We start from the raw sequence: 16,222 nt of genomic DNA, 5'->3' as shown, positions 1-16,222 counted from the left end.
ATTTACGTGTGTATCCAGGAGAGAGTGGAAGGGATAGAGGGGATGGAGAGAGGGAGCTGGAGCTAGGGGGAATGGGCTGTGTTGGGAGGGAGTAGGAGGAAAGAGTGTAGGGGGAATATGAGTAGGAAGAGGATGATATCAGCAGTCACTTTGAGTGTGGAAGGAGCGGGAGTTGTGGAATTTGAGGGTGGATGAGGAGTTTCGGTGTCAGTTTGGGACTAGGGTAGATAATTTTGAATATTTACAAGAGTTTCTGTAAGGGGGTTGGTTGGGGAGTTTTGTGAGACAAAGGTTTTCCTATGAGGGGGGGGGAGACTGGTGTCTGAGGAGTAGACGCAAAGGTAGGTGGAGGTGAGTGGTAGGGGAAGAAGAGGTCGAACGTTTAGTCTGTCTGCTACGGGTAGTGCGGGAAGGGGGGGGTGTTGGGGCTGCAGTAGAGATTGGAGTGTCTGGATTTAGAATGGCAAAAGAATTTAACTGGGGAAGGTAGAAGTGGGGAAGTAAGATGTAAAAGGGATGGGTATAGGGGAGGGTGTTGGAACATCTTGGGAGGGAGGGGGAGGGGCAGAGCGAGCGACATTACTGGAGTAGGGAGTAAGAGAAAGCCTCGTCGACGTGCTTCCTAACTGGCTATACGTAGAGTGAGTCCAAGTCTGAATCTGAGAGTTGCCACCTCAGACTCAAATTTTGTGTGGCAGCCCCTATAAAAAAAACATTATGGAGGCCGCCACAGTTGGCACATGTGCGTGATTGTGCAGAGCAGTTTGATCGAGTATGACCAGGTTGGGCACATAGAGGGTATCTTGCTGTGGAACGTCAATGTTTGGCAGGATGTCAAACATTGTCGTTCCAGTTTTGGCACTGACGGGGAGGAGGTTGTTATGGTCGGACAGGGAGGGATTTCCGCCAATGTAAACATTAAAGGGAAGGTCATGTCTACGGAAAGTAATTTTGGCAATGTTAGTGAGGTTCCTACGATGGCCTCTGTGAGGATAATGGTTAATGGTTAAAATCAAGATAAATGTGCTAGGATCTAGGATGTAGCATTAGTTAATGGTTAAGGGAAGGTGGTTGAGTTAGTGATTAGTTGTCTAAGCTGGTCAAAGGAATTGGTGAGTGAAAGGGTTTCAGGGTCGGGTATGGTAAGGAGTTAGTTTAGGAGAAGAATAGGGTATGCGTTGAGGAAGAGAATAGGTTGTTGGAAGCAAAAATTGTTGGATTCTGTAAGGATGTCTGATAGGTGGGAGGTCGGTGAAGGGGGGATAGTGTGGGGGAAAGCAGAGGTACGAGTTGTTTCAAAACGGGGCACGGCAGTAGGATGTAGTGGGAGGGGGTGTTTGGTGGTGGTATGACTTTAGAGAGTTAGAGTTAAATAGGATTCACGTGCGTAAGGAGGGATGGAAGGATAGAGGCTGGTGGGAGGGTTAATGTGGGCCGGGGTTGGGGTCGCGGGGGGATGGGCCCGGGTCGTGTTGGGAGGGGGTGGGAGGGATAGGGTGTAGGGGGGATATCGTTGGAGGAGGATGGATTCAGCAGACTTTGGAGTGGGGAAGGAGCAGGAGTTGTAAAGATTTGGAGGTGAGTGTCAGTTTTATGAGGTAATCTTGAATATTTTCAATGGGTTTCTTCTGGTCTGGGTAGTTGGGAGTTTTGGGGATAAAGGATTCTTGTGAGGGGGGAAGAGAGGATCGTGTCTCAAGCATAGGAGCAAAGGAAGTTGGGGTGACTTGTGGTAGGGGAAGAGGGGGTGGAACGTTTGTTCTGTCTCTTACGGGTAGTGCGAGGAGGGAGAGGGGAAGGTGTTGGGATTGTAGTGGTGATTGAAGTAATGCTATAGCTTGGTTTTCGGATGTTACTGTGACAAGACGGGAGCGGTCGGGTCGGCTACGGAAAGAGACTTTACCTACTTGTTTTTGGAGACATTGTTGGAAGAGAAGGGTGTTGTCAGAGTAGGGAGCCGTGGGAGGGATCACGAAAAATCGGCCCCATTTGGCTGCGCTGAAGAGGGTATTCAAAATTGTTGTAGAGATAGGGGTAGTCGAAGGGCGGGGGCGTGACGAAGATGGAGTAGTGTTAAGGGAGGTAGTGTTATGGGGAGGTGGGCAATAAGGCTGTAAGGTATTAATAAGGGAGGATGGGGTGGTTGATGTTGGAGGTTGTGGGGGTAGAGGTGTTGAAGTTGAGCATGCTGGGAGAGTGGAAATGTTCCTTAAGGGTTGATTGTTGGCTACTGTACTAGTAGGTATTGATGAGGGGGTAGTTATTGCAGTGTTCGGAGTCGTGGTCAGAGGAGAGCCTGGGGTCAGGGAATCTGGTGGGTTTACATCGTTGGGGCTATTTGATAAAGGGGCAAGCCTCTAATAGTGGGGATAAGTTTTCATTACTGGCCATGGTAAGCCTGGATTATGTTGGGGATAAAAACAGTCCACCCCTCAGGGTCCCCTTGAGGGGTCAGGGCTAGATAACTAAATCAGGGGAATACCGTGTCCATGGCTCCCTCACGCCGTTCAGGACTGGCACAAAGTCAGCCTTTCATCCTTTCAGCACGGCTCTCACACCTTAGGAGGTGGATAGCAGAAGGGTTTGGTGAAGGGACAGAAACGAAAAGTGGGAAGGAAAATAAAGACCATGCAAAATTAGTTGAGTCGAGGGCTGAGTCCTAAGGTTGGGGAGTTCCCCATCATTGGGTCCCAGTCTCCGCCTCCTAAGCCCCCCCACGACAACAACGGGCAAGGGATTGGGGGGGCCTCTGTGAGGAATGGAGTAGCACTGTACTGATATCGCATTATAGTCCGTGAGGCAGGCGAGCAAGTCTTCTCCACAATATGGCCAATTTTTGTTTAGGCAGTTTGCTGGGGGAGATAAAGACAGTTCCGGTGCAAGTATTGAGGGTTGGATGAGGTTCTGCAGGAATGGGGTTACCAGAGAGATCAGTTGGTGCTGATAATGCTATAGCTTGTTTTTCAGATGTTACTGTGACGAGACGGGAACGATCGGGTCGGATACGGAAAGAGACTTTGCTTACTAGTTTTGGAAACATTGCTGGAAGAGAAGAGTGTTGTCAGAGAAAAATTGGTCCCATTTGGCTGGGCTAAATAGAGTAATTAAGATATTTGTATAGATGGGGGTAGTAGAAGGGCGGGGCGGGTGGAAGAGGGAGTAATATTGAGGGAAGTAGTATTATGGAGAAGTGGGCAATAAGGCTGTAAAGTAGTAATAAGAGAGGCTGGGGTAGTTGATGAAGAAGTTTATGGAGGTAAAGGTGATGAAGATGAGCATGTTAGGAGAGTAAGAATGTCTCCTGGAGATTGAGTGTTGATTTGGGTGGATAATGTACTAGTAGGCATTGAGGAGGGGGTAGTAGTTGCAGTGTTCGGAGCCGTGGACAAAGGAGAACCTGGGGTCGGGGAATCGGGAGAGTTTGAATTGGTGGAGCTATTTGATGAAAGGGCAAGACTCATTACCCCTAATAAGGGTATAACATCTTCATTATTGGCCATGGTAAACACGGAGCATATTGCGAAGAGAAACAGTCCACCTATCAGGGTCCCTTAGAGGGGTAAGGGCTAGACAACTGAAAACTGGGGAATACCGTGCCGTTCAGGACTGGCGCAAAGTCAGCCTTTCACCCTTTCAGCATGGCTCTCACACCTTAGGAAGGGGATGGGGAAGGGACGGAAACGAAAAAGCAGGAGGGGAGAAAATACCGTGCAAAATTAGTTGAGTCCCTGTCTTCGCCTCCTAAGCCCCCCCTCCCCAATTACGGGCAAGGGATTGGGGGGATAATAATAATAATGATAACAATAATGATGATGATAATGACAATAATAACAAAGATAATAATAGATTATAATAGCAGTAATCATAATAGTAATAATAATAATAGCAATAATACTGATAGTAACAATGATAGTGATAATAATAGTGGCAATAATAATAATAATAATGATAACAAATATAATAGTAAAAATAAGTATCAAGATAATGATATTACTAACAGTGACAGTAATACTAACAGTAATGATATTGAAAAATTATTATAATGACAATGGTAATGATAATAATAATGGTGATGATATTGATAACAATACAAATAATGAGGATGATAGTAATAGTAATAATAAAACTAATAATAATGATAATTGTAATGACAATAATGATATCAGTAATAATAACAATAATGATACATTGTATAGCTACTAATGATAATGATAAAAAGGATAAGAAGAATAAAAATAAGAATTGTTATTGTACATATGATAATAATGATAATAATTATGATGACAGTGATAATAATATTAGTAGTTATACAATTATCAATACTAATATTAATATTGATAATGATAATAATAAAATATCATTAGCTTATAAAGATGATGATAATAATCCTACTAATCATATTAATATTATAAACAATAATGATAAAAGCAAGAAAGTAATCATGACATGTTAAAACGACACCTATTATGAATTTTGTGCAAAGGTATTGCGCTAAATTTTCTGACTATTCAGGGTATACGATACTTTGTTCACTCTTCTTATCATTATCTATTCGTCTTTTTTATGAAGCGTAGTCTGTTTTATTTTGCGATTTTTTTTCTGAAGCGGAACAAGTTTAATTTTGAAAAGTCATGAGCCACTCCTTCCCGGATTCCTCAAAACTCAGCATCAGCTGATCAGCATCACAAGTTGCCAGTCAATTTCGTGGTTTTGCGAAAATTTGCGGGGTAATGTATGAAAGGCAGGGTTGAATTAAGAAAAATTAACAAAACTAAACCGTTCTTTATGGTAATACTTAGCATATCGTTACTATAACATTTATTAAAACATGGCGATATTCCTTCACATTAGATATAAGGCAACTATTCTTAGCATCATCAGTTACCACTGCCCTTTTCACAAAGAAAAACAAAAATACCTCCAATTAACGGATCCTACTGAAACTTCTACTTATACATAACCACCCTTAAATAACTATTAAAATCTCACTTCATACTAATTAATAACAATAAAATCTTTAAAATCCGCAAAAGTAGAGTTGCCAATTATTTATTTTTTCATCGTTTATTTTCCACACTGACGTCTCGATTCGGCGTCGTCTTGAAGGCAACCACTCAAGGTCGGCGTTTTCTCGTGATATCTTAGAATCATCCAAGATATCTCTACCATGACCAGTCACCTTCTCCGTGGTTAAGGTGTTCAGCAAGATCCTCAGTGCAGCATTACTTACGAGGAGGCAAGATAGTGGAAGCAGTGGTAATAATTGGCATTTGTTTAGCACTTTTCGATATAAATTTCTTTCCGCCGATTAATATCGTGTTGTGAAGTGTTCATGATTCTTTTTCAAGTAATATTTGTCATAACTTAACCATTTACTTACATCTGTTGCATTTATAAACAACACCCACCAACAGCGAATTTCAAAATTGATTTTTCGTTTGTACAAAATCAGATCAATAGACGAAAGACGTACGATTGCCTGTTAGGCGTACATTAAAGCGAAATTTAAAAGTTCATTGTTCAGTAACTTCGGCAGAAATCAAACAGAACCTTTTAACTCTTAAAACATAGTGACCCAGAGCAGTTACTTATTATAGGCCAATTTTAGCATGAAAAACCGGAATAGTACCAAAAAATACTATGCAGCTAGTGAGATCTCTTATATTTAATAACGAATATGAAAAAGAAATCAAACTTGAATGCAAAGTATTGATTATGATATTTTTTCTTCAGAAAATCACTCAAAGCAAAGCAGTGGGTCTTGAAGCTCACACTCTGGCAGTGGCAAAGAAACCTCCCCTAAACATATTCATTAATATCATGGACTAAGTCATTATAAAGCACCAGGGGCAATCAACAGTCTCAATCTTGTCAGAATATACATGACAAAATTTCAGCTGCCTTTGCCAAAGTGTAACTGTTGTGGCCTTAATTTTCTGCTACTTATTTTTTTTTTATATCAAATAGTGTTATTTTCTTTAGGTCCAATACCACCGGTTTTCTCCACCTTCATGCAGTCACAATCTAAACATTTGCTAACTGTTTTTTAAACTTCCACTAGTTCATTAGTTAATTTCAGTGTATTCACTCTTAATAGTAATATTACAAATATCATATTCATATGCTTTTTTTTCCTGATAGTGAAGTGCAAGATAGAAATAGCACAAATTTAACTAATTCCTATATTAGTTTTTGTATCTAATTTATATGTATATTCATATGAAACCTGTACTATGTCGTTATTACTGTGGTTTAATTATTATTATTATTATTCTATCCTCATCTATATTTTTTATATTCTTCAGACCGGAAAAATGGGAAAGTACAAGAAATTGTCGTCGTCTTACTTCAAGCTTGTCAACCCGCTCATCATAGCCATGGTTGGAGCTGCAATGTACCTCATGGTGGTCAGTGCAATTACTCATTTAATTTAGAATATGTTAGATAAAATATATTTTTATTGATGCTGTTATGTTACTGGTTTGTGTAAGTGTAAGTATGTGCATAAAAATACATATTTATTGTTAGGCACCTTATTTCCATGTACAGATGCGTATTTTTGTTGTATTATTTATTATTTTTTTAAACAGATGGCTTGGCTAGATCCTAAAGGAGTCTCCCCAGTGTTCTTTGGTCGAGTTGCAGAGTTTATTGCATGGGTCGGCACAGAAAATAACGACCTTATGAAGCAGTTGTATGTTCTGCAGAATTATTTCTTGTAGTCGAGTTTAGGCTGCTTAGTGAATATATGTTTTTTTGATTAGAGGATCTTATATTTAACATACCAGGAAGCTGTGATAAGTATTTTCTCATATTTTTCTCTTTTTTTTTTCCAGGACTCTGTCTACAGTTGCCATCCATGCTTTCGAGTCTATATTAGCTCTCTACTATTGCCAAAGGTTGAAGCTAGATTCAGGTGTTACATGCTATTGGATGATACAAACTCTGTTTATGGGAATTTTTTCTCTCCGTTTCCTTATTTGGCCTCAGAGAGAAGAAAAGTCAGCAGGGAACTCTAAGAAAAATAAATAAAGGAGGGGCCATTTGTAATTTTGTAAAATGTCTAAGTAAAAACACTTTTTATACTTATACGTGACAAATTCTTACAATAAAATAGATGAGATCCACTATGTTTCTCTATACCTTTAGTTGAAAATACATATGAACCCCATTAAGTGTTTCCCCAGTTTCATTATGGAATAAAAGAAAAAGGATAACCAAAGATAAGGACACTTCACCTGACAGTCATTGGGAAATTTCTTTGTTTAACCAAGTAAAAAAAAAATTTTTTTTAGATATATTGTTGACACATGTGTGTTGTTGTTGAAAACTATCCAACAATTTCAGGTGCATGTTAGAACTAACTATTGTTATTAAAACTACTAATACTTGACCCATTAGCTCTAGGTACATGCACTGTCCACTGTGGTTTTATTTACTCATTTTATTTTTAAATAGATTATTTATAAATGCTTAGTTTTCAAGGAGTTAATAATGATAAACCTGGTTCTACTAGGGATGGTATGTACATGCCTAGCCCACTGCAAGTTTAGTTTATTATCTTTTCACATAGATGACTCCACAATTACTTAGCAATGAGTCAGTTACTAGCACAATTTATCTCACCAATTTACCCTTTTCCTTGATTTTCAGAATTTTTTCTTGTGTCAATAACATTATAATAACAGCCTTGATAATGATAGCATTCGTAAAATATTTCCCCAGAACTCAAGGAAAGGTGAAATTAGGCGAGTTTACAAGGTCTACTTATTGACACTATTGTGGCTAAGCACTTAAGGAATCATCCATTTGCAAATATTTCACACAAAACAATACTGCAGAGAACACTTCAATTTTCCAGTGACATGGGTTTAATAGGCCATCATCTAATGTTTGGAGCAGAAGTTTTTTGCTCTATTAGTATTGTCATTATGAACCTAATACTGCCAAAAAATATGATGTTCACTGTAGTATTGTTTTGGGAAATGTATCTACAGTACACAGAAATGGCTCCTCAAGTGCTCAGCCACCAAGGAGTTAGTAGTCTATGTACCCTCACCTGATTTTCCCCATCATTAAGTTGTACTTCTTTTTACACATAAAATCAATATTGTAATACTAACAGCAATATTAAATAAAATATTACCACAAATTGAGGAAAAGGGTGAGTAAGCAATTGTAGAGCAATGTGTGGAAATCAAGTTAATAAATTGAACTTGGTGTGTGCATAGTATGTGCATAAATGCCATGCCATGCCCAGCAGTATCAAGTTAGAGGTATTATCTTAATAGTTGTAGTATTATTTATAGTACCAATTGTAGTAAATTCAGGGAATAGGGTGATGAGTTAAGGTCAGGTAGGCTGACTCATTGGTAACTAAGTCCTTTTGAGGATTGTGGTTACCATGATAATAAGACACTACATTGTACAGTGTATGTATACATGCACTCCTAGATTTAATTTTTAAACAGGTGGAAATACAAGAATGCTTTGAGCAAAATTTAAAGATTGCAGAAGTCTGAGAACATCTAATAATTTATTATAATATATATTTTAGTAGCTATTTCCCTGCCATGTAGATATGGGCTTGTTTTCTTTTATTTATATATCACAATAATGGTGTAAACATAGAAATGTGGTAAATAAAATGGTTCAAGTTACAATTTTTATTTACACCTTACATTTGTATGAGGTAAGAAAAGTTTAACATGTACAATATGAAAACTAATAACAAATTATACAAAACACTTATTATGCTATATGCTAAAATTCAATATTTATAACTGCGTGCTCTGACACTGGCTATATCATTATTATAAGGCATCTCTATTAATAACTCTCCTCCCTTGATATCATTACTATAAATTACTTTTGTTAATAAACTATACTGTATACTACAACAAAATATATATTGACATCTTGCATATAAAAGTTTGTCTTTATCCAATGTATTTAGTGTGGCTCCCCTGGGCAATGAGAGCACCTGACTCCTTGTTAGTTATATCTACAGATAAGAAAGCTAAATTTCTTCCAACTCTGAGAGTTTCTGCATTGATGACAATTTCTTGTCCCGATGTTGCTGCTTTCATGTATCTTGAAAAAGAGTAATTTGATATTAATGGCATGCTTTCCCTTATGTCAAAGCAGAAAAAGAATATATACATATAATGTAAAAACTTTTAATACACTGATAGTACTGTACAGTTCTTAGATTTTGTATTTTCACTAATTGTCATTTCACTTAAACTAGCATTTCACACACACACACACACACACACACACACACACACACACACACACACACACACACACACACACACACACACACACACACACACACACACACACACACACACACACACACACAAAAAATAATAAGAAAGCAAAGCCTCTCCTTGAACTTGAACAAAATCAGATTTGGTAAAATACCTGTGTCTAAAATACTGAACACTTTCAACTGGAAGTTCATACTCTTTGTCATTTTAAAGCACTGAAACTAATTTTGTTAAGCTGAATCTGTAAATCAATAAGTATTTTGAACCAATAAATGCAAACTTTGACACTAGCATACAGTACAGCAAGGTGGAAAATCCCTACAATGCACAAACACGATTTAATGAAAAGTAGATAACAGTTTCAAAATCCTCCTGGATTTCATCTTCACGACCTGAAGGTGAAAGAACGATTTTAAAACTGTTGTCTTACTTTTCAATAAACCTCATTTGAATATTGTGGGTTGTTCTACCATAGTATTAACACAATAGCACTTTACCAATTTTCACAGTAGAGTATATATATCTTCTAAACTGAGAGTGTTTTGAACGGCAAAACATTTTACCATGCTGACAGTATGGAGGATTTTGAAATAGTTGTCTCATGTTTCACTATACCTAGTATGAGTATACTGAGAGTGATTTAATTAGCAATTAATTTATTACACAAACCAAGTATGAGACCAAGAAATAATCCTACTGATTTCACTATCAATTTATAAAGCACTTCATTACAACACATATATGTGGCATTTAATATGATAAAATGAATAAATAACCATCATACAACTATGGAATTTTTAATCTGTTATTTATACATAACACATTCCAAATTTGAAAATCAATAAATGCTGCAAATAAAGTTTCTTTAAAATTATATTTCATGTCATACTAATTTTATGAAAGTTTTCTTTAGGTTACTGGCTAGTGCAAAAGGTGCATCCTGTTACAGCTCTAAATAGCTTTGCCAGCCTATTAAAACAGGCTTTCCATTCCACTGTCTACTGGCTTTTGATTGATCATTAAGATTTACAAAGAAAAAGTAATATTGAAGTCACTAGTGGCATTTTAGAATGTCTCTAAGTCTTAAGAACCTATGGATATATACTTAGAATGTTAAAGAACTGAATACTAGAATGCTCATTTTCTTAAAATAAGGAACACACTACTGTACATGCCATACTACTAAATTAAATGTTGCTATATATAGACTCTACAAGAACTTATATATATAAAAATACTGACAATACCATACACTAATTACAAAAATAGTAAAACATTACTTACGAAACATTTATGTTTACTGACACCCCAGGGACAGCTTTTTCTGTTGTCATTAGTGCCATTGTTGATACAACATCAATTAATGTGGCTGTGAGTCCCCCATGCAGAGTGCCTCCACGATTTTCATGTTCTTTCTCCACAGTCATTTCTGCAACACATTTACCATTGCCACCTGCCACAACACGCAGCTAATGAAAGAAAAATACAGGAGATATTAGTGATTATGACTCGCACTGAAAATGGTCACTGGCTAGCATAAGCTATGCTATTACAAACTACTAATTCATTCTAAATATTTCAACTGCAAATATATTAACAATTACCAGCACTTTCTTTGGTATTTATTGGAAGAGTGTGAAAACGGACACCAGTTAGGTGTTTTACACACATGCACTCACTCACTCACTCTCTCTATCAACCTATGCAACCAGACTGTACTCATTGTATCTTTTTATAATATTTCTATGAAAGTTAAATAAAAATTCCTATATTATATGGCTGAATTCATTTTAAAATAATACAACAAAGCTTCTTGTGAAATTAAGTCTGACATACTGTTAACATAATTAAAAATAAATTCACCTTCCTTTTGAATAATAAGGAAAAAAAAGTTACATTCTTATCTGCAGGTACTTATTTTAGATGCCTCAAAATATGAGAGGCCAATTATTATTAATTCAGTAAACTGAAATTGAAAATGAAAAACTACAATAACTCAAATTTCATATCCTATAAGATTATTCCTTAAGCCAAACATGCTGATGTTATATGAAATTTAGTCATGGCAGTCAAATAGGTGCTTTAAGGACTTGCTGATCATGAAAAGAAAAGAACTCTGTTCCAAATAAAATACTAACACCTCTGATAATTATTATCTAGCATAGAAGTACATTACTTGCATATCTAAATTAATTCTTTATGATTTGCAATTTATGACAATCTTTTAAATGTTACCAATACATTATATGTAAACGAGATGAGTAAGTGTCTAATTCCAATTTTTTTGGAATATTGGACAGTAACCTTGGCAACAGCAATGATATGAATTTCTCCATCTTGTAAGAATGAGATTACATTTCACACAAAAACAATGGGCAGTCATTAACAATGCAATGGCATCAAACAATAGTGCATATACTGTGCTTCAAGCTTTAGTAAAGGTCAACATATAGATTCTGCAGTAAACTGTTAGCAAGTTCTTCAAGCACAAACTCATCAGAATAAAGAGGTTTGTTGACCACTGCCAGTACACACACAGACCTTGACTTTGATATATGGCGGCTTATCTTTATTAGCACAAACTTTATTTTTTGTAAGTGTTATTCTGTGTTCTTTATACTACTTATTTCTTTCTCTATATTTCAGCTTAATGTTATCATAAATAAGAGTCAAACAATGAAAAAAGTCAACACTGAGCAAAGCCAATTTACTGTGTGAAAAAAAGGCCAACCATTGACATCTCCAGCTTATGATTGGGTTATTGGCTAACATTTTCTGCATAAATCATCTTTGTTTACTGTAGATTCTACAGTAAATATGATTCTATGATACTTGGAATTTATTAAAAGAAAAGGTGAGCATAAGTTAGTATTATGTAGACAATGCCTAACAAACTCCCAGCATTTACTATATTTGGAAAATAAGGGTATCTAAATTTCAATAATCAACCAAACTAGTAATTCCTGAATCTAGGATCACTGAAACAATGAGTTCCATGATGGCCACAACCTCTGGTAAAGGTCAGCAAACCTTCAGGTCATACATTCCAGAAAACAGGGAATGGACTGGCTCCTTTTCTGACAGAATTCATGATGCTTTATCTTCCCCACAAATACCTGGCAGGGTAATTCTTTACAGTATGAACACATTTATCAGAGGCTAAGTCCCTAACTCCACATCACAAAATTTATTTTACAATCTAAGTTGCTGTGACTGGGAATACCCTTCAGGCACTGCCTGAAGGGAGTGCTGATGGGGGGGGCTCTGCTCCAACAACCCCTGGGAGACACTGTCTTGTCTCAGTATGCACCGTGAGATAGAGCTGAAACTCAGGAGCACTACCATGAACTGCAGTTTCTGTGAACTTTTTCTTTTATTTGTATTGCTGATATTCATATCTGCAGATTACTTCTTGTACCCATGACTGCAACTTTTAGTCCTCTACAAGAATATCATCTTCAATTTGCCCTACATTAGTGTATCCATGGTGTAAATGTTAATTCCTGGCAGAGGTAGAGCCAAACACAGGTGTTTGGCTTTTAACCCAAATGCTGAAGAAACATGGGCCACAGGTATTGTTTGATTCATTATAGGTGTATTTTGCATAAGCAATTGTGATGTTTTATGTGTTCTCTATATGCATCACATTCACTGATACGACCTTTCCATGAATTAGTTCCCTAACAAGCCTATATATATCCATACCATAGACTGACATTCGCCTACAAATACATAACAAAATAATGATCAATCAAAGCAAACATCATTACCAAAGAAAAGAATCTGGTAGAGAACGGTTTGTACCTTGATAGAGTAAACATCTACCGGTGCTTGCAACTTTCTTGAGTGCAGTGTACATAATATAATTTAATGGACACAATACTCAATCCAGATCCAGGAGAATACCCTGGCATAAGTGATATGAACTACGATTCTCAATCGAACAGAAGACCACGAGAGACTAGTGACAGCGAGGAAGACCCGCACCCCAAACATCCCCGGAAAAACGAAACCGGCAGAAACTCCACGGATCCCAACCCGACCACAACTGATAACACACCAATGCACAGGCAAGAAAATCAAAATGTAGTCCTTATTAATTTAAGTGATCAATCTGAAGCCTCAAATTTTAACAATCCCATAAAACTGACAAATGCACTAAACAAATCAGATTTCCAAAAATATATAATTGAAGATTCCCTCAGAGTCTTAGGAACAGGGAAAGCCATAAGGTTTGAGGTACATGATATCTCCAAATTAAGACCTTTAAACCAAATAAAAAAAACTGGGAGACTGGGAAATCAAATGCAAACAGCCGGCATCAAGCAAAAACATAGGATGCTCATATGGCACAATCTTCCCAGTGGAAATAGACCTAACCCCAGAAGACATAACAGAGAAAATAAGAATAATAGGTGAAATACACTGAGATAATAGAAGTATCAAGAATCAAAAAGAGCAACAGAGACAAAGAAAATGAAAATAAGTGGATTCCAACTAAGTCCCTAAGATTGATCTTTAAAGGCAAACTACCAGAGAAGGTAGCAATAGGGCATACATCTTACTCAGTCCATCAATACACTTTTCCTATACCAAAATGTTTCAGGTGTCTGATGTATGGACATGGGATCATGACATGTAAAAATAAACAAAGATGCAGTAAATGCAGTCAATTTAATCACAACTTTAAAGACTGCCCTAACAAAGACTACTGCTTTTATTGTCATGGGGATCACCACCAAATACAAACTCATGCAGAATACATAGAGAGGCCCAAAACATAAACACAAAAAATATAACACCTAATGATTTAGAAATCAAAAAAAAAGTTTCAAGAGTTAAAGCCTCTCCAGAAAGAAGAAACTTTAAATCTTAGAGCCCTTGCACAAAACTCAACAAACATCCAAAACACAAATCACTCAAACACCCAACAAACAAAGAAATACACAAACATACAAACAACAGAACATCCAAACCTACAAACAACAGAACATCCAAACATACAAACACAGAACATCCAAATATACAAACAACAGAACATGAAAATATGCAAACAACAGAACTCACAACAACACAATCATATGCCCAGACCTTAAGTCAATCCCAGAACATAACATTAGGGCAAAGAACCCCAACGAACCCCAAATATGATAAAATTCACAAAGACCAAAGAGGCGAGGCAACCATACTAAGAGATGTAACTCCAACAAGGATCTATAAAACACAAAAAGATACCCAACTAAATAAAGATAAAGACTTTTCGTGGATGACAACAATAAAGAATATAATTAATGTAATATCAAATATAATAATCAACATGAACTCTAAAAAAACAATGATAGAAATTATAACAGAAACAATAAATGAAGTAACACCAATTATCAAAGAAATAATGAAATATTTAAATGAATAAAAAAATTCTCTGTAATATCAGGTCAGTACTGAACAAAAAACAGATTTAGAATACTTGACATATAAAGAGCAACCAGATTTAATAGGATTCTGTGAGACCTGGTTAAAAGAAAAAGACAATTTTGACTTAAAAGATTATGAAATAATTAGAAAAGACAGAAAAGAACAAATTGGAGGGGGATTAGCATTTTGTATAAAAAAGGAACTACAATACAAACCAATAAATCTAAGAGACCGTTTCATAAAAAAAATAGAAGTACTGGGAATAAAAATTAATTACAGAAATAAATGGCTTAATATACTTCTTTTTTACAACCCATGTAATAATATAAGTAGGGAAATACTAGAATACTATATAGACCAAATAGATGAACCAAAATTAATAATGGGAGATTTTAATGCACATCACGCATATTGGAACCCAAATTTAAATCAAAGATTAACAAATATCACAGGTAAAAACATATTGATTTCATCAGTCAAATAAACCTAATATTATTAACACCCCCAGGTCAAACTACAAGAGTAGACCCCAATAATGGAAAAGGAAGCACTATTGACCTAATCTTAGCCTCACCAACATTAAGTCACTTAGAGGTAGAGACAGGATACAACGTAGGCAGTGACCACCTACCAATTATCATAAAAGATAACCTTCCAAAAAAAACACAATCTAAAGAAAAGAAATGGAAATTCATAGAAGAAGGGTGGAAAAAATACCAAAAAGAGATAGAAAGAAAAGATATTGAAAACATAAAAACTTTTGAAGAATTAACCAACTTACTACATAACATAGGAACAAAATATTTCCTCTTCAAAAATGACTATGGAATTAACAAACCAAATAAACCATGGTGGAACTCAGTTTGCAATGATGTAATAAAACAAAGAAACAGAGCATATAACAAATGGAGGAAAAGACCCAGTCAAGAAAACCTCTTTAACTATAAAAACAATTAGCAATAGCTAGACAAACAATAAATAAAGAAAAAAGAAAATCCTGGGAAAATTTTTGTAACACGATAGACTTTAAAACATCTTCAAAAAAAGTATGGAACTTTATAAAAAGTTTTACTGGGAAAAAATCAATAATTGAATATCCAATCATACATAATGATACACCAATATCAGACACAACATCAAAGCTAAACTTATTTAAAGAAGAATTTAAAAAAACTATTAAAAAAAAACCCAAACTATTATTAACAAAAAATGAAAGAGAGGCATTACTAAACCTCCCAGATACTGAAGAACTTAGTAACAAAATAACAATAGAAGAAGTAAAAAATGCCATAGCAAATGCCAAAAACAAGAAAGCATACGGCCCTGATGAAATAACGTACGAATTTTACAAACAGGCTCCCATGAACTTAACCCAAAATATACAAAGAATCATAAATGATTACTGGTCTAAAGGACAGTACCCAAAAGAACAAAAAAATGCCTTAGTCAATCCAATACTAAAATTAAATTAATAAAACCCAAAGGACACAGAATCCTACAGATTTATAAGTAGGACATCATGCCTAGGAAAA

The 16,222-nt window shown here is 36.0% G+C and overlaps 2 protein-coding genes across 3 annotated transcripts in view; one reads left to right on the top strand and one right to left on the bottom strand.

The window, feature by feature from the left end:
• The first annotated feature begins 5,062 nt into the window (after positions 1-5,062).
• On the top strand, positions 5,063-7,127 carry LOC119574449. Of its 2 annotated transcripts, none has more exons than XM_037921676.1 (4): positions 5,063-5,256; positions 6,306-6,407; positions 6,591-6,694; positions 6,837-7,127. In XM_037921676.1, exons 2-4 carry the CDS (start codon positions 6,315-6,317, stop codon positions 7,030-7,032), a joined length of 393 nt encoding a protein of 130 aa, XP_037777604.1. In that variant the 5' UTR covers positions 5,063-5,256; positions 6,306-6,314; the 3' UTR covers positions 7,033-7,127. The 2 variants fall into 2 exon arrangements, with proteins under 2 accessions (XP_037777604.1, XP_037777605.1); XM_037921677.1 differs by lacking the exon at positions 5,063-5,256 and adding an exon at positions 5,744-5,913.
• A 1,524-nt stretch (positions 7,128-8,651) lies between these two features.
• LOC119574448 (acyl-coenzyme A thioesterase 13-like) overlaps positions 8,652-16,222 on the bottom strand; it is a 10,282-nt gene continuing 2,711 nt past the window's right edge. Inside the window, exons 2-3 of the mRNA XM_037921675.1 lie at positions 10,560-10,744; positions 8,652-9,093 (exon numbers count right to left, since the gene is read on the bottom strand). Coding sequence (XP_037777603.1) covers positions 8,940-9,093; positions 10,560-10,744 — 339 coding nt within the window. The 3' untranslated portion in view covers positions 8,652-8,939. The remainder of the gene's footprint in view (positions 9,094-10,559; positions 10,745-16,222) is intronic.

Source organism: Penaeus monodon, chromosome 6 (assembly GCF_015228065.2).
Source record: "Penaeus monodon isolate SGIC_2016 chromosome 6, NSTDA_Pmon_1, whole genome shotgun sequence".
NCBI lineage: Eukaryota > Metazoa > Arthropoda > Malacostraca > Decapoda > Penaeidae > Penaeus > Penaeus monodon.
This window is presented reverse-complemented; position numbering and strand designations above follow the sequence as displayed.

Excerpts from the sequence above, each read along its gene's own strand:
- LOC119574449 (XM_037921676.1), top strand. The coding sequence starts at position 6,315 with ATGGGAAAGTACAAGAAATTGTCGTCGTCTTACTTCAAGCTTGTCAAC. Across the intron at positions 6,408-6,590 it reads CTGCAATGTACCTCATGGTG|ATGGCTTGGCTAGATCCTAA; the intron begins GTCAGTGCAATT and ends TTTTTTAAACAG. Across the intron at positions 6,695-6,836 it reads AACGACCTTATGAAGCAGTT|GACTCTGTCTACAGTTGCCA; the intron begins GTATGTTCTGCA and ends TTTTTTTTCCAG.